Source organism: Mercenaria mercenaria, chromosome 2 (assembly GCF_021730395.1).
Source record: "Mercenaria mercenaria strain notata chromosome 2, MADL_Memer_1, whole genome shotgun sequence".
Taxonomy (NCBI): Eukaryota; Metazoa; Mollusca; class Bivalvia; order Venerida; family Veneridae; genus Mercenaria; species Mercenaria mercenaria.
Window position 1 is genome coordinate 10,861,458 of NC_069362.1, and position 19,472 is coordinate 10,880,929.

At 33.7% G+C, this 19,472-nt stretch overlaps 1 protein-coding gene across 8 annotated transcripts in view; it reads left to right on the forward strand.

The window, feature by feature from the left end:
- The window catches only part of LOC123563165 (myosin-3-like), a 90,276-nt gene that overhangs the window by 12,384 nt on the left and 58,420 nt on the right, over positions 1 to 19,472 (forward strand). For 7 of the 8 annotated variants that reach the window (XM_053529660.1, XM_053529643.1, XM_053529624.1 and 4 more), the window contains exons 2-8: positions 877 to 960; positions 1,504 to 1,554; positions 5,189 to 5,344; positions 9,082 to 9,105; positions 12,224 to 12,364; positions 13,764 to 13,809; positions 18,392 to 18,468. In XM_053529660.1, coding sequence (XP_053385635.1) covers positions 877 to 960; positions 1,504 to 1,554; positions 5,189 to 5,344; positions 9,082 to 9,105; positions 12,224 to 12,364; positions 13,764 to 13,809; positions 18,392 to 18,468 — 579 coding nt within the window. The remainder of the gene's footprint in view (positions 1 to 876; positions 961 to 1,503; positions 1,555 to 5,188; positions 5,345 to 9,081; positions 9,106 to 12,223; positions 12,365 to 13,763; positions 13,810 to 18,391; positions 18,469 to 19,472) is intronic. The other variant, XM_045355806.2, reaches the window with a different exon arrangement.

A 19,472-nucleotide genomic window follows, 5' to 3' on the forward strand; every position in this document is an offset into this window, starting at 1 on the left:
AAATATTTTAAACTACCGGTACAAAATATGATATATTTGAAGTAATAAGTAGATCAATATTAAAAAAAACATTATGTTGTTGGAACAATCAAAAATGCTTTAAGATCAGTATAATTAAAGTAGCTCTCCACGTTTGATAAATCGAAGTGATGGCGTAATGTCATTTATCCGGAATAAAGCTTTAACTCGGCATACAGAAACTAAATCAGTTTACAAATAAAAGGCAACCTGTAAGTCTAATTATTAAAATGGCAATGTTACTATCTTTCTAGAAATAAAATATGATATTGAAAAGTTTGACACATTGATTAATTCCAAATAATGTCTCAAAATCAGCTTGAAATGAGTGAATCTCTTTCATCATAGTCAGATATCTTAAAAACAGGCACGTAGACATAAAAACATTTTGTGTCACCATACTATAGGCCAATTATTTTATAATCATGAGGAGTTTCAGAACACAATCATTCAAGAAATATATAAACTGTATATATGTAGTGATCATAATCCTTGTAGATAGAAATTTCTCAAAGAAAAATACCTTCTGTATAATTATATGTAATTTATTGGGAATCAGAGTCATTATATAATTATGTAAGTTCATCAAAGAAAGTATGTTACTGTTCATTGAGAATTGGATCACAGAAACCCTATTATACAGGTGCATCAAAGAAAAATATGTTCTATATAATAATGTAATTCATAGGAAATTGGATCACAATTACTGCATGTATACAGGCTCGCCAAAGAAAGAATTAAAACATACTGTAGCCTACTGAAACAGACAGGGTAATAGAGCAGAATATGTACATAGCATTTTGTATCACATAAAATATATAATTCAATAGTTCTATATGTCTCATTCTTTTGTTTCAGTTATTTTCATTGATAGAAGATATGATGAAAGAAATGAAAGACCTTAAAGATGCAAATAAACTTCTTCAAGACCAACTTAAAGGAGTACGTATACATATTTATATGTGAAATGTACTATATTCATGCTAGGTGCCAGGGCAAAATGGCAATCTTCATTTTAAAGAATATTGTTTTCTTTTTTGTGCCTTTTTAATCTTTTGACAGAGGCCTCCATGGCCGATTGGTTAAGGTCGCTGACTTCAAATCACTAAAAATGCCCCTCATTGATATGGGCGTTGAATTCTTCATATAAGGAAGCCATCCAGCTGGCTTAAGGAAAGTAGGTGGTTCTACCCAGGTGCCAGCTTGTGATGAAATAATACACAGAGGGGCACCTGGGGTCTTCCACCACCATCAAAGCTGGAATGTCGCCATATGATGAAATAAATTATCTTTTGACAGACTCAAACTGGATTGTTTTCTGCATTTTCCTCAGATTCTGTCAAAATATCAAAAGTTTGACTAAGTAAATTTAACAATAATTGAAGATCTCACAGACTATAATCGTTTTTGTCTTGTTTGGCTATAAATAGATTTAAGTTCTTTCCAAGGAAATCCTAATATAATATAAATATTTTTGTTTTTCAGTTAAACCTGAATGATTTAAAGAAGAGATTGGCAGATTTGGAAAATATAACGGTAAGATTTGTTACTGGTGTTGTAAATAAGAAACAGGAAGCTATTAAATGGTTAGTTGGCCAAGGAAATCTGTATCGGGCAACAGTATATGATAAGGATTTATGAGACAGAGTATATTCCATATCTCCAGTCACCATTAAACAATTTTATCTTGCTAACTACCATAAATTTTATAATTACTTCAGTTTTTCAGTACTGATCTGACTATGCTAATGCTGCATGTGCCATCCATTTTGTTTTAATCAAAATCCGTATCATACATACACTAACTCAAACTGGAATATGGAATACCGGTAAATCAGCTTAGCATGTGACGTCCCTTAAGACAAAGTAAATAATGTCTCCTTTATGTATTTACTATTAGTCAGGTTGTATATAAACAGTAACAAATTTATTAAAAATTAGATTTATTATTTGAATGGTTGATGGTAATGATGGGCCCTGTCTGGCCTAGTTTCATGCTAAAGATAGTATTTTAGACTTTCATTTTTACAGTTTTAATTATTCCATCTCAAAGCAGAACAAAATGCCTGACAAGGAGCTTATGTTAACTTCTGTTGAATTCTTTATTGTAAACTACCTTTCATGTTCTTTAATTTTGCTGATCCTTGGTTTAGAATGCAAAAAAGAAAAATAGATGTTTTGAATCTATGAATGGTTTTCGTTAAATATTTCATTGTCACTAAATACTAGACTTTTACAATTTCACCAAAAATCTCCTCTATTATCAGTAAAGCATTTTGTTACATTAATCAAGATTGATTATTCAAAAAGTTAAAAGATTAAATTTATTCATTTAATTTCATTTATAAAAATAAGTTTAAAAAAATATTTGACAGATTTCATTAACAGAAGTTAAATGACTTCTGCCACTTTTACATGCCAATAAATATTCTTTGCCTAATAATTTAACGTTTTGAAACATTTAAGCTTTTTTAAGTTTTCTGTTTTTTACTGCATAAAATGTTTGAAAGAACTTGAAAACTGGTGTTGAATTAAATGACCTGTAAAATACTGTAATTGTTCAAACTGTGTAATTTCTGACAGTTTTTGGATAGTTTTACATACTGGTGACCTTGATAGAGTAATCTTACATAAATAATCTGTATTATATATCAGTGGTTTTGATTAATATTGTCAAATGACAGATCGATTTGGCTTTGATATCAGCAAAAAAATTGTCTGTGTTAATACGGAATACAGTTCTATACATTCAATTATATTTTTAACTCTGAAGAGGTTTTAAGCACAAAAGAAAGTACTTGAAACCTTAAATTTTTAATGACTGATTTAGATCTATATAAATGTATTTTATACTGATTTATACCAAATGTATTTCATATTGACTGATATAACATACATCATGTACAGGTAACTGCCAATCTCTGATATCTACATTCGGTCCTTAAGCAATAACACATAGTAGTTACTGTATTATCTCCCTTTAATATTTGAAAAATAATGTTTATCTAAATAATTTGAAATAAAAATGCGAAAATAATTAAATCTTTTAAAAATTTTGATTAATAAAATATTGAAAAGAAGAATTTTAAATGCAAGATACTTTAAAGGGAAATTAAAGCCAGTCTGTTTGTTTTTAAAAAAAATGTATATAAACTATCTTCAGCTCAGTGTAATTGTTGAAAAATGGTGTTAAACACTGGTTACACCGTCGTTACATAACTGAAATTATATCTTTGGAGGTGTTTCATGATTGAAACGCTAATCATTACCCTGCTTTAAATCTAATTCATAAAAGTGTGCTTTCCAAAAAAGATACTGACTGAATGGCGAACAGTGCAGATCATGTTCAGACTGCATAGATCAGTCAGAATGGCAGAATCAGTTGTGTCCAGCATGATAAGGGCTAATATCAGTAATATTGTGGTACATATGTCTTGAATGGGTCTGGATGTTGAGGGTGTCCCTTTGATTCAGTGTAAGATTGAAATATCTCAATCCAGGAGGTCGTGGGCTCAAGCCCCACTGGGGTCACGACCATGACTTCTTATACGACACCAGTACTGGTTTTTCCAGGAAGCGGACTCAAGAGTGGTTACAATAAGCTTGAAGGGTACATCACAATCGAGCTAAAATAAATGAGTATAAACTAAATATATCTGTAGATGCAATATTTTCAAGATCAGGCATAACCACAAGTGAAGATGCGTGATATGGTTTTTATGAGTGTAATATTCGATCTTACATGTTGAAGAAACAAATCTTTTTATTTACACATAGTGAAAAATATATTTGACATTTAATTTTCACTGTGAAAATACCTGTATACTTCACTCTAATATTTCAATGATTCACTGAAAAACATGACTGTAATAAAATTCAGTAAGCAAGTGATTTATTACATAGCGTAGAAATGAAGTTCTTACTTTTTTCTCTCAACCAGCAAAACATAATAGAATTATAACATACTTGTGACAAAGGGATACTTTTTCATATTGACAGCTGAATTAAATTTATGTGCATGACATCATTTTAATATATGTGATAAAGTTATTTTTTTATCTACATCAGTTTTGTCAATTTTATTCAGGCTATTAAATAAATCCATAGTGTTTGTATAATATCAATATGTGTAGGTTTGTATATGATAGAAAAATTTATTAACCCTTATCCTGCTAAATTTCTATAACGAACTTGTCTATCTTTCAATTTGGACAGTACCATTAACTGTTAAAAGGGATGCTAATACCCTGGTCACAAAAATGCTACAAGCTCTGTACGAGTAGGTTTTCAGTCAAATTTTGGCAAACTCATACGGCGTCCGTACGGACATCGTTGACTAGTACAAGCTTCGTACGGATTTTTTTAACTCATAGAGCTGAGGACTCGTTAACTTGAGTTTTCTACGACCGTACAGGAACCGCACGGGCCGCGGAAGAGCTCGTACGAACATCGCACGATGTCCCTGAGCATTTGGAAAAAGGTTTGCTGATGCTGATGAATGACTATTGTAATTAGGGACTTGCACGGTCAGCGTACGATGTCCGTACAATATTAAGATGTTGTTGAACTGGTGTATTTTTGTCACAGGGACACCATACGAGCCAACGGGCATTGTACGAGGTATGGCTGTGCTCCTTGCAAGCTCTGCACGACTTGCCTGCAATGTCCGTATGGATTTCCTACGATTGCATCCTCTAAAAAATCCTTTAAGTAATGGTTATATATTAATTCATAACTTTATCGTGATATCACAGTACATAACGGGTTCTTATTGACCAATCAGGGAGCTGCATTTTCAAGTACCTGCCAGTTTCCACTTGGGTATAGCGAAATATATTTACAATGAACATATAGTGACTTTAGAAATACATATCACACTATTTTAGAAATCAAATTAAAATTTTTCATTGCACATGCCCCAGATGATGTTACAAACAACAAAACTTTGAAGTTTCATTGAAATATTATATCGATTTAATACCGTTATTTTAGTTAAAAGTTTGAGATTTTACACAGGGAGTCTATGATAAAGTCCGAGTAAAAAATGTAATCAGTACCCAAGTGAAATACGTATCATTCCACAATGTTTTGGACAAGTTAAAATTATGAATAGAGAGTTTGAGTACATGATATTGTTTCATGCATGTTTGTTTGTTTGTTTTATTTTCAGAAAGAGCTCAATGAAAAATTTAGCCAACTTCCATCAGCTGAAGAATTTAGTACGTATGTAACTTGGCCAGCATTAGAAGATGCTCTGAAGGGAATACGGGACGATTTAACTCCACAAGAGAGAGTTGTCATCGAAATGTCTAGTCAAACAGAACCTGTAAGTCATAACTTTTTTAATTTAGTGTACATGTTCTTTTTAATAAGGGATACAAACAAAAATGTTTTAATGCATGAACCTTCCCTTTAATTTTACCATGATTTTGTTATTTTGAATTAGCTTTTAGTTTGCTTTTTAGTAATTTATTTCATTTTTTTTTTCTTATGTAGAAATTGAATTTTCAAATGAAAATCAGTTATTGAAAAACAAGCTGATGTCATAATGTGGGTCTAGGCATTCATCTATTAAGTTTTTTATTGCCACAAAGCTATAACTAGTTTCTGAAATCATACATTTGGGCTGCCAGGTTTGAAAAGAAAATATTGATTTGTGATAATTATTATTTCCAAATGATTTTTTTCTTATTTTATGTTTTTCGGTGGTTTATCGAAATATAACGGTGAATTATATCCTGATAAACTCACTGGCCACTCAGTGAAAATTATCAAATCTGATACCCGGATTAACGTCAAAAAGTTTACCGAGCGTACTGAAAGCCGGAAACAATATGACGATGACGTCGTTAAAATGACGTCATCTTTGCGATGCTTCCTGATAAAAATTCCCGCAAATTTCGACATTTTATTGAAATAAACACAACAAAAGTAGAGTTTTAGACATAAAATAAACAGAAAAATTGTTGGTATCGATGTAATATCACGGTAATTTCACTCGTGAACACCAAAAGTTGTTATTTTCACTCGTGGCTGCGCCACTCGTGAAAATATCACTTTTGGTGCCCACTCGGTGAAATTATAACGTGATATTACACCGAAACCAACAATTATCCTCTATATAATAGACAAAATAAGACATTGTCAGAGACTGTGTATAAACTATTCCTCTTTCATCCTACCTGTAAAACATACAAGAAAAAAATGTACAATATTATTGGTAGTTGCTTTATTTTTGAACCAGCTATGATAGCTGTGTTGTTAGACTAGACTATAGAGTTGGTAGTTTTGATAATGTTTGAATCATTGTGATATAGAGGTTCCGCAATAACAATCAGCAGTTTCGCCTTTGATGACTTATTCTCAGATGCTTATGTGATTTCAACATTTCCTGTTTGTTGCAGAAAGCCATATCAATGTGGCCAACCCACATGACTTTTTGGATACCATACACTTGGAGAAAATGTCACAATTCAGGTAAGATTTTGCCCATATTTTCCTAATTACTTAACAGATTTTCATACGATAAAGAGCGTCAAAGACAGCAAAATGAGTGCTTTCCTCCATACAAAGTGTCTGCCATCTGTTCTCAGGACTTTTCTCAAACACTTTCGCAGTTGAGTGAAGTACTGAGAACTGATGGCTGATGCTTTGTGTGGAGGAAAGCACTCACTTTGCTTTATTTGACACTCTTCATTGTATGAAAATCCATCAAGTAATAAGGAAAATATAGGCAAAGTCTTACCTGAATCAAGACGTTTTCTCCGTGCGTATGGTATCCAAACGTCACATGGATTGGGCACTCTGCATATGCTCAAGCTAGATTATTGTTAAAGGACCAAAGTATGGTGTAATAGCACACAAAAATACATAATCACTCAGAAATTGTTGATTATCACTAAAAGTCCACTTTAGCCTCTTATAAATGCAAACAAACTACATAGATTACTATTACCTTTTTTTCTGCATGTGTTTTAAGTGCAGATATCATATATAGTGAAGACTGCAAGTTATCTCTAATTATAAACTGCAGCTAGTTACGGTATCTTCCCTGCTAATGACTTACGTAGTAGATAATATTCAAGACTGTACAGTATTGGTGTAATGTAAAAATACTATTTATTTCAGAGAAAATATGCACATGTAAGACTACGAATGTAAATAACAGTATGATTTGAACGATGGCTTGGTGTTTTATAATAATATTGCTTTTGAAGCATGTTTAAATATATAAAAAGTTATATGTGGTTTTTTTTTGTCTAAATGTGGTTACAGGTTTTTGTGATATTTATGTGGAGGTGCTAATATTTAAGATACAGAAAGGGTTGCTCTTTTTAGTCCAGATGTATAGATGTGAAAAAAGTTCCTCTTTCAGACTCCAGCTGAATTTAAATATTTGACATATAGAATTATCCAGGGTTTTTACTTATCTAGAAAAAAGTATGGAAAAGGAAAATTTGAAATATTGGAAAAAATTAATGTTATGATGATTCGGTTACATCAAGGTCTAAGGCGTAAAAAAAAAATTGTTTGTTTCCGGTTATCCCGACCTAAATTTTTGGCCCGACCCTAAAATGTTTTTATGGCCTTGGAGAATATTTTTTTCAACTTTTTAACAAAAAGTTGTAAAACTGCACTTTTTGTGCTTTAAATATGGCCAGTGATGTTAGAAATTAACTTACTGATGCTCTAAAGGCATAACCCCCTTATTTGTATTCATTTTTTGACACAAAAATAATTTTCGAAAAGTCTCCCTTAATAAAAAAAAAATTCCAAAAACAAAATATTTTCCAACCTACCTACCCTAATTTTTTTAGCATGTTACCGGAAACAAAGAATTTTTTTTTTAGGCCTAATAATTTAGACTGGTTGCGTTGAGCCCTGTTTTACTGTTAATGTAGAAGTCTAATTTTAGATACATATTCTTTGTCAAGAATTGTCCTTATTGACCTCTTTCAGTATTGAAGTTGCCATGTTTTCCAGATATGGGAACACTGGTGGGCAAACAGACCTCTGTATATAATCTTTAAAGAGAAAGAAGTACAAATCTCAACAAAAAAGACAAAATTTTGAGATATTGAACACTTCAAATATTTATCTTGATACACCCCTTTAAGTGTTTGTAGACAATCGTTTAGAATGAGTGATGTATTTGGATTGAGCCCTGGCTAATTCCTATCACAACATGTTTATTTCAGTATCTCACTATCCTCTCAATTTTAGGATAAGCAAGTTGTTGCTACAGATTCAAAAGCAAACAAAGACATAGTTAAAGAGATAGACACTAATAGACAAGTACTGTCTGATGATAGTGAGATAGTTACAACTTATGAATTGGTATTATAGATATTGTAACACTCGGAATGGAAAAAAAAACGCATGTCAAAATTTCAAAGTACTTGTTGTGTATAATTGATTGGTATTAAACTCAGTGTGAATGAAGGCATGCTATGTTAGATCAATGTCTGCTTTCCCTGTTTGGTTTCAATTAAACTTTTTGGTTTGGATAATAGTTTATTGTTAGTATTTACGTATGCATGCCAATTCATTAATTGTTTCGGCTTAAATTCAAAGGTATAGACGGCCTTTTCCTATACAGAAAATTTCATTATTTTGTCATGGGAATTGAATATTGAATAAAGTTATATCAAGATTTTGCTACCTCAATTACATTTTCAATGATTTTGTCTACACATTCAATAGAACTTTTGAAAGGAATGATATTTCAGCAGTGTAATATTTGTTGACAATTTAAATTGACTCTTAGTTGTCCTAAAGCATTGCTGTTTGAGTTAGGTAAACCCATCTAGTTTATTCTAGTGAAAAGAAAAATGTAAAAGAAAGAATTTCTTTTTCATAACTGTCCTGAAAATAGGCATCTAAACAGTTAGGTCCATTAAGCAAGTATGTAAGTAGGCACATTTGCACATGCATGATAATGGTTATTATTGTAATATCATGATGTGATTTTTATGTACTTAATCCCTCCTTTTTAGCATGATTTTGTTGGCAATGCCATGATTTTCTGTAGCATGCAGTTTGTATATACTGTTTAATTTTTAGGCAAAACGGTCACATAGGATGAGGGTAAGATTGTAAAGATACATGTGCATCAATGTATATTATGAGGCGGTAAATGTACTTGTATAAAAAAAGCATGAAATGCATGTGCTGATAGTGAGTTCCATCTATATATTCAAAATATGTTGCACAAAATGTCAAAATGCACACTTTCACTTAGTCATTATCACTACCATCATCATCATCATCATCATCATCATCATTATCATCAATCACACCAGCTTCATCAGTATCATACAAACAATATTTTGTTGTGTACACAATTCACACAATGTGATATGTGTACAAGTAGCAAATTTTTTGCATCTGACTTTGGTAAGACAGCTATTCATCATCGTCATGATCATCACCATCATCGTCATCATCATCACCACCCAACAGTAGCAGTTTCATCAATTCAGTTATTACTGATTTCAGTGAGATTATTCATGACTGATAAACTTTGTCTGGCATTATTCATGAATTATCTTCATTTTCATTACTTCAATTACTGCTGACCTTTTTGCATGTTCATCATCATCATTATAATCATCATCATAATCACCAAAGGTCTCATCAAGAACAACAGCATCACAAAAACATCCAAACCATTTTTGATTACCGTATGTCAAAATTTAAGGTTTAGGCTCTCTCAATGTATATTATTTCCTTGCTTCCCTTTTTTCCCCTTAAATTTGATTGAAAACTGTGTGAGTGAAAAATAGGACATTTTCTAGATGTGATTATGTTTCACAATGTAACTTTGAAATTTAGGTAGAAAATGCTTGATCACTTTTACTTATTCACAGCAACTTTTCATGCCTCCACAGAGAGGACATAGAATAATCACACTGCCCGTTAGCTAGTTAGTTTGTCCTTCAGAAAATCAATACGTTTAAATAATTCAAGGGGTTCCAACGAAACTTTACACAATTGAAATAGTTGGTTAAATGCAAAATTCAGGTTTATACTACAAGGTCAAGGTCACAGGCAAAGGCACTTAGTCTCGTTAAGGTTCTTTGTGCTTCAGTTATAATTCTCCCTGATTTAAAGAATTTCCAATGAAACTTTACAGAAACTGGCAAAGACACTTTTAAGGGTTATAAAGTTGTTTTTTTCAGTACAGTGCAGTACTCCATTTAATTGAAACATGCAAGACTGATACACATATAACTTTTAAAGAACATTCTATATATTTTGAGGTATTTTCAGAAAAAAGTGTACTATCATGTCCTAATATTCCCTATGTGATGTGTGCCTTTTTGGGGACATAATTATGTTAGTTTTCCAAATGCATTCCTTGTTACATATTATAACTCTGTTACATGTACAGAGTTTCACAACATGCAATGTAATTTCCCCTTTTTTTTAAAAAGCTTCATTATTTCTTTCAAAGCGTTTTTATGAAGGATTTTTCCTGCGGATGGACTGGGTTCTTTTATCTATTCATTGCTTCATTTCTATCCCCAAGCTTGACTACCCTAAATAAGACTTTTTAGAGCCTCCTGTCGTAGAACACACATTTTTCTTAAAGATTTAAATCTAAATTGTCTGAAATACTATATTTTAATTTTGTGTTGCATATTTTAGAATTTAAATCCTATTTAGCTGACAATTTTTTTATATAATTTTTACTTTGCATATAAAACAAACTGAGAAATACATTGAAACCTTATTCCAAATTGAGGCTAAATTAGTTCTCTTTAGCAGTTTTTTACGTACTTATAATGTACTGTTAATAAACAGTCTGCAGAAAGAAACTGGTGAACTTTTTTAATCTTGCCTTGAAATTTGTCCTAGAAATTTGACTTTCCTGTTTAAAGTTAGAAACGTTTGTTTGATTACGTCAATAGGAGTGGAAAAAACTTTAAATTGATTGAATACCAGATCGTACTGCATTGACAAAGTTTAAATAATGTACAAGTTTTGAAAAGATTTTTAATAGACCTATGATGTTAGTTAATTATTCACTTTCATTTCAAAATGAAAATGAGATATTTTGTTATTTTACTAAGTAGTTTGAATCAGACCGTCATACATTTGAATTCCCGTGTTGCGTTTCGTTGTCGCACTTTTGTTGTTTGTGACAGTGTTAACGTAACCAATAGAGATTTCAAATCACGCTCATTGTTTGATAGCAGGTCTTCGATTTATCTTAAATCATTCGGATCATGATGTATCAGACACTTTATTGTATTTAATCAATTGCGATTTTATTTTTTCAAAGTGATAAATGCTTTTTGAGCCGCTTAATATACTGTTTCACAACGATTATCAGATACTCATGTATCAGAGATTTCGTCAGGTCATTTTCAAACTGACACATTTAAAAACCTAGGACTGTATTGAATAAAAGCACATATTATGATTTTTTTGCAAATCTTGGATCAATAATTTTGTTTCGCTAATGAAATTCCACCCAGAGATACCAGACTAACATTCTTCTTATCACATGATAAATTAGCAATTTTTTCATTGGTAATTTTGATTTCATTTTTTGCACATTTTATTTTTTTCCTTTTGATCTTTGTATGGTATTTTCCTTGGAGGTTGAAGACACTTGTTAGATCTACAACTTTCTTTGTTCAGCTATAGGATATATTAATTATAGAATTATGCTCCATGTAAAATGATTGTATTTATAGTCTTCTAAAGAGTATGGAAACAGTGAAGTTTGGGAAACTGGTTTTGTTTTGACCTGTTAGTATAATTGTAACCATTACATGCCTGTGTGTGTGTGGGCAGGGTGGGACAAAAAGAAAGCTCAGTCAACGATACAGTTCAACCAGCCTTGGTGGCCATCTGTATAAAGCTTTACCTCTCGCGATAAGCAGGAAATCAGTTAACTTTTTATCTCTAATTCCAACTTGTCTTAAGCAACCACCTGCCTAAAGTAGCCATTTAGGTATCTTCATTGGCTGGCTGCTTGATACAGATTTGAATGTAGTTCCCTTTGAAATTATTATGCTTTTATAAGATTTTTGTTTATGAGCAGTCTGTGATAGGCTTATGTAAACTAAGTTGCACTGTTTCTGTGCTCTTGAAAGATTAAAGCAAAATCTGTGTTTTTATTTATGTACATTTATTGTGATCATGGTAATAACGAAATAATTATCATTTATCATAATTGTTGAACTATTTTTAGGCTTCACGGCCAGGGTCGTCACGACCAGTATCAAGGGTGAGCACACCAGGTCCTTCAGAACAACTGCTTGACGTCCTGGAAAGGCTTGGAAAACTGGACAGTGACCATGTAGCCCTGAAGAAGAGAGTAGATGATCTAGAGGTTAGTTTCAGTAGCTTTATGTTGATAGATAATTTTCTTAATGTTTTTGCAATTACGCCTTTAAGATATATGTAGTTGACTTATTTGTTAGGGACAATTGCAAAGTTGTTCCACAATCATAGGTAGAACGTATTAAAATCATTTGAAAACTAGTGCTCCAGTCATTGAAACCCAAGTTAAAACTAAGCAGGTTAACTGTCCCATAATTAATCCCTTATTTGTTTATTATTATACCACTACAAAACGAAGTTTGGGGGGGGGGGGGTCGTTCGGTTGGTCTGTTGGTTTTCATGGTTTCCGGATAATAACTTATGAAAGGCTTGACCGATTTAAATAATTTTTGGTAAACAGGTGTAACATTAGAAAATACAGGTCAAGTTCCAATTTGGGTTCAGTAGGTCAAAGGTCAAGGTCACAGTGACCCTGAACAGTTAAACGGTTTCCGGATGATAACTTGAGAACCCTTGGGCCTAGGATCATAAATTTTGGTACACAGGTGTAACATCATGAAATGCAGGTCAAGTTTGACTTTGAGGTCTGTAGGTCAAAGGTCAAGGTCACAGTGACTCGAAACAGTTAAACGGTTTCCGGATGATAACTTGAGAACGCTTGGGCCTAGTATCATAAATTTTGGTACACAGGTGTAACATCATGAAATGCAGTTAAAATTTGACTTTGAGGTCTGTAGGTCAAAGGTCAAGGTCACAGTGACTCGGAACAGTGAAATGGTTTCCAGATGATAACTTGAGAATGCTTGAGCCTAGGATCATGAAACTTGATAGGGAGGTTGGTTATGACTAGCAGATGACCCCTAATGATTTTGAGGTCAGTAGGTCACAGGTCAAGGTCACAGTGACCCGGAACATTTAAACAGTTTTCTGACAATAACTTTAGAATGTTTGGAACTAGGATCAGGAAACTTAATCTTGAGGTTGGTCATGTCAAGCAGATGACCCGTATTGATTTTGAGTTCCAAAGGTCAAAGGTCATTTAAACCTTTTACGGACAATAACTTGAGAACGCTTGGGCGGAGGATCATGAAATTTCATAGGGAGGTTGATCATGACTAGCAGATGACCTCTATTGATTTTGTGGTCAGTAGGTCAAAGGTCAAGCAAGTTCAGCTTTGACATTGGCTTAGTTCTGTGACAAGGCCATATTTTGGGGGGTATAATTTGTCACTCCTGTGACAACTCTAGTTTTTCCTGTTTTATGCAAATTAGTTTTCATTGACTCTTGAATAACACTGAAAATTAAGAATTCTAAATACAAACCAAACCAATTCCAACATACTCGGACATAAGTCTAAGACTACCTTCAATAGGTAGAAGGGGAGAGGACTGCCATTCAGAGTGATAATCACTATTTTGATGTTCACCAGTTTCATTGTTTATTGCAGGAAGAAATGAAGAACAAGTTAGACAAGTCTGCTATTGAAGGATTAGGTAACTAAACACTTTCATTGACCTGCAGTATATTTCCACTTAAACACATCAACATAATCAATAGTCTCTTGTTTGCCTGACATGATATATAGTTAAAATAAAACATGACTTATTATCACACTACTTGCAAACGATACAGTCCGTAAGTTTCAAATGAAGTCAGCTGCCGAAAGTACCTTGATACTGTCGTCAGGAAAGAAAACGGCATTTTCAATATGGAGGCCGATTAACTGGTTCAATGCGATTTCAAACAAACGATTAACCGGTTTCAAAATTTTTAAATCGTCCCAGTCCTAGTTGATTTATTCATGAATCACATTCCAGGGTTTTTTGTTTTCCAAACATGGCTAATTTTTGTGTAATATTTTTTTATTTTGGTATATTTGATAAAAAAGTCTGCTTAATATAACTTGATTAGAATATCTGTATGGATTCTGGCATTATTATATGACATATTTGTCTCATAAGAAGTCTAGCTATATATGGGTTATACATGTATTAGTGCCAAGATATTTCTTTACGCTTAATACAACAAGCAAGTCACTTTTTACCAGAAATAAAACAAAAATATAATTGGCCAGCCAGATGTTTTTATTGTCAGAGATTAGTTGTTCTACCTAAGTGGCTGTCAATGCAGGATTTTCCCTAGACTTTTCAAAATGAGGGGTCCCCCTAAGGTTAGAATTAAGGGGTCATTTGAAATTTCATGGGGACATGCTACTTCTTTGATCATCAATTTGGATTCACAATACAAGATACTGTAACCTTAAGGACGGGAGGAGTGTAGTGTAGTCGTCTCTCTCTTATTACGTTCTGGAATGGCACCAGAGTTGACTTTTGATGAGGATCACTTTATTATGACTTTTAAGATTTATATTATAATACAAGAGGACCATGATGGTCCTGAATCGCTCACCTCTTCCCACATGACCCAGTTTTGAGTATGACATCGTTTTTTCTACTATTTGACATAGTGACCTAGTTTTTGAGCTCATGTGACCCAGTTTTGAACTTGACCTAGATATTATCAAGATAAAAATTCTGTCCAATTTTCATGAAGATCCATTGAAAAATATGGTCTCTAGAGAGGTCACAAGGTTTTTCTATTATTTGACCTAGTTTTCGAAGGTACGTGACCCTGTTTTGAAATTTACCTAGATATCATCAAGGTGAACATTCTCACTAATTTTCATGAAGATCTCATGAAAAATATGGCCTCTAGAGAGGTCACAAGGTTTTTTTATTATTTGACCTACTGATCTAGTTTTTTAAGGCAAGTGACCCAGTTTCTAAACTGACCTAGATATCATCAAGGTGAACATTCTGACCAATTTTCATGAAGATCCATTCAAGAATATGGCCTCTAGAGAGGTCACAAGGTTTTTCTATTTCAAGACCTACTGACCTAGTTTTTGATCGCAGTTGACCCAGTTTCGCACTTGACCTATATATCATCAAGATAAACATTCAGACCAACTTTCATACAGATCCCATGAAAAATATGGCCTCTAGAGAGGTCACAACTTTTTTTCATTATTTGACCTACTGACCTAATTTTTGAAGGCATGTGACTCACTTTCGAATTTGACCTAGATATCATCAAGATGAACATTCTGACCAAATTTTATAGAGATCCATTCACAAGTCGGTCCTCTAGAGAGGTCACAAGGTTTTTCTATTTTTAGACCTACTGACCTAGTTTTTGACCGCACATGGCCCTGTTTCGAACTTGACCTAGATATCATCAAGATGAACATTCTGACCAAATTTCATACAGATCCCATGAAAAATATGGCCTTCAGAGAGGTCACAAGGTTTTTCTATTATTTGACCTACTGACCTAGTTTTATAAGGCACGTGACCCACTTTCGAACTTGACCTAGATATCATTGAGGTGAACATTCAGACCAACTTTCATGAAGATCTCATGAAAAATATGGTCTCTAGAGAGGTCACAAGGTTTTTCTATTATTTGACCTACTGACCTAGTTTTTGATGGCACGTGACCCAATTTCGAACTTGATCTAGATATCATCAAGGTGAACATTCTGACCAATTTTCATGAAGATCTCATGAAATATATGGCCTCTAGAGAGGTCACAAGGTTTTTCTATTTTTAGACCTACTGACCTAGTTTTTGACCGCACGTGACCCAGTTTTGAACCTGACCTAGATATCATCAAGATGAACATGGCGACCAACTTTCATACAGATCCCATGAAAAATATGGCCTTTAGAGAGGTCACAAGATTTTTCTATTATTTGACCTACTGACCTAGTTTTTGACGGCACGTGACCCAGTTTCGAACTTGACCTAGATATCATCAAGGTGAACGTTCTGACTAATTTTCATGAAGATCTTGGGAAATATATGGCCTCTAGAGAGGTCACAAGGCTTTTCTATCTTTAGACCTACTGACCTAGTTTTTGACGGCACATGACCCAGTTTCGAACTTGACCTAGATATCATCAAGGTAAATATTCTGACCAATTTTCATGAAGATCTTGTGAAATATATGGCCTCTAGAGAGGTCACAAGGTTTTTCTATTTTTAGACCTACTGACCTAGTTTTTGACGGCACATAACCCAGTTTCAAACTTGACCTAGATATTATCAAGATGAACATTCTGACCAACTTTCATAAAGATCCCACAAAAAATGTGACCTCTAGAGTGGTCACAAGCAGAAGTTTATGGACGCACGCACGCACGGATGGACGGACGGACGATGGACACTGCGCGATCACAAAAGCTCACCTTGTCACTTTGTGACAGGTGAGCTAAAAAAGGTGAAAAGGTGAACTTCGTTTGTTGTCATTTATATCCCTGAGCTATATCTTGATAAACACAAGATTTGGTGGTGTAACGCCTTTTCACACAAGATTAAGACCGATAAGAACACAACACAGAATATTTCAAACCAAGAGAATTTAAATATATGAACACTTTTAATGTTTATTAAATAATAACCAATAGCTTCTAATTCAAAGACTTTTAATAAATCATACTATCGTCCCTTGGTAGATGGTGTCCAAATACATTCGTCTCCATGTACTCCGTTTCGCGGAAAGGGTACCTTTTCGTTTAAATACATACAGTTACGCAAACGGTTACGGTTGCGCATAAATTTACGTAGATTCCGTGTATTACCATGTAATACGAAATGGTTGCGCCGTAACTAGAAATATAACAGTTGCGCCGTAATTAGAATGTAACAGTTGCGCTGTAATTAGAATGTAACAGTTGCGCCTATAATAAATCCATGATGGGCGTTAAACTTTGACATTGTTTACCTTGGTTACGGAATTTCAGTTGCGGACTAGACTATTACTGTATAAACTACCCTAGTGGAACTTCTAAGTTTAACCTATTGGTTGCGCTATTTTGAACCAGAACCGCCAAATGAAGTTTCTAACCTCTATTTATAGGGTTTTGTCGTGTATGAATTCCGCTCCTCAACAAGATGGTTTTTCTATAGGTTTCTAGTGGTGGAGAGTTCCTGGAATTGGTTGCGGAAAGCGTTATTTGCCCCGGATTCGTACACTTCAAAAATACAGTTCCGTAACTAAACGGCGTAACTCAAATTAAAAGTTAACTACTACATTGTTAAGAAAACCGATTACAGATCTGTTATTGGCAACAAAATCTTTGTTGAAATACCTTTTTGTCATTTGGTAATCTTTCCGTTTAGAATTGTCGTTCGGGCACTATATTCGTAAACAAAGTTTTATAGACTTTGGGAAAATGCGTAAACACACACAAATTGCAGCCACTCTCGAGGATGTCGGAGGCCACTACTGGTTTACATAAATTAAGTAAGGTTTATTCATTACAGTTGACTAAATATTACGTCTGAATTCGCTTTCTGATATGAGTTACGGATGATTTGTCACATATTTTCGCGATCTGTCAAAAGTGCGTTCCAAATTTCAAATTACAGTTTTATTGGTTGTAGGTCAATATTAATGATGATAAACAGATTGTGTATTGTTGTTTTGTATATTTCTCATGTTTAATGCATTCTGAAGTTGATTTGTCACTGAATATTACTTTTACCATTTTGGTCAGTAACCCAACTTTATCAAGGCACCCATTTCCTAACAATACCGTAGGCAGTATGATTTCGCAATGAAAACTTAATCTTTTAAAGGCGAGAATTTTAGAACCAAACCGCCGAACCATACAGTTTGAAAAAAAAAACAGTTTCAAATTCATAAATATTTTTTGTATATACAAATAATGATTAATTTGATAAAAGTAAATGACTTTCATCTTCAAGTAACTTTCGCACCAAAAATTGGTACATCCTTTCACAAAAGGATCTTAGAGAGCTTTTCATGGTCCCGTCAAGAAAGGGTCATCTCAGGCAAAAATGCGTCAAAATGTAGGATTTTGTGCGTCAGGGAAAACCCTGTGTCAATGTCTGTTCCATTTAAAGTTGGAAAGTAGCTGTTTGTGTGCAACCTATTAATTACAACTTAAAATCCAAGAAGACAAAACACACAGTAAAACATCCCATAAATTGGCATTTTCTTTCATTAGCAAAACCAAGTACAGTTTAATTTTTATTATAAATTTGTAGGAATACCAGCTGAGATGCTAGAACAGATAGGTAAACTGAAAGAGGAACTGGATGCTCTCGCTGCTCTGAGAGAAAAGGTAATGTGTTCTGCACATATATATGAGCCGCGCCATGAGAAAACCAACATAGTGGGTTTGCGACCAGCATGGATCCAGACCAGCCTGCGCATTCGCGCAGTCTGGTCAGGATCCATGCTGTTCGCTATTAGTTTCTCTAATTCCATTAGGCTTTGAAAGCGAACAGCATGGATCCTGACCAGACTGCGCAAATGCGCAGGCTGGTCTGGATCCATGCTGGTTGCAAACCCACTATGTTGGTTTTCTCATGGCGCGGCTCAATTATAGGTGTCATTGCTTGCTTTGTGCCTCACTATAACATAGCTGATGGGAGTGATTTACTTAATAAATAATATTAACATTTTAAAAGTAATAAAATGCTTGGGGTTCAAGTATTCTGACTAGAAGCTTGAAAGATGAGTTTTGTTGTAGCATGCTTATGACTGTGAGAAGTAACTAGATGAATGGGTGTAACAAGTAGTTCCCCAGTAGCTTGAAAAATTGGTGTAACAAATGGTTTGATAGTAGCTAGATGAGTGGATGTAAGTAGTTTGAAAGTAACTGGAAGAATATGTGTAACAAGTGGTTTGATGGTAGTTAGGTGAGTTGGTGTAGTAAGTGGTTTGATTGCAGCAAGATGAATGGGTGTCACAGACGGTTTGATAGTAGCTAGATAAATTGGAGTAACAAATGGTTTGTTTGTAGTTAGATGAATTGAAGTAACAAGTGGTTTGAATGTAATTTGAAGATGGATGTAACAAATGGTTTGATACTAGCTAGATGAATAGGTGTAACAGTTGGTTTGATAGAAGCTAGATGAATAGGTGTAACAGATGGTTTGATAGAAGCTAGATGAATAGGTGTAACAGTTGGTTTGATAGAAGCTAGATGAATAGGTGTAACAGTTGGTTTGATAGGTGTAACAGGTTGTTTGATAGTAGCTAGATGAATAGGTGTAACAGGTTTTTTGATAGTAACTAGATGAATAGGTGTAACAGTTGGTTTGATAGGTGTAACAGGTTGTT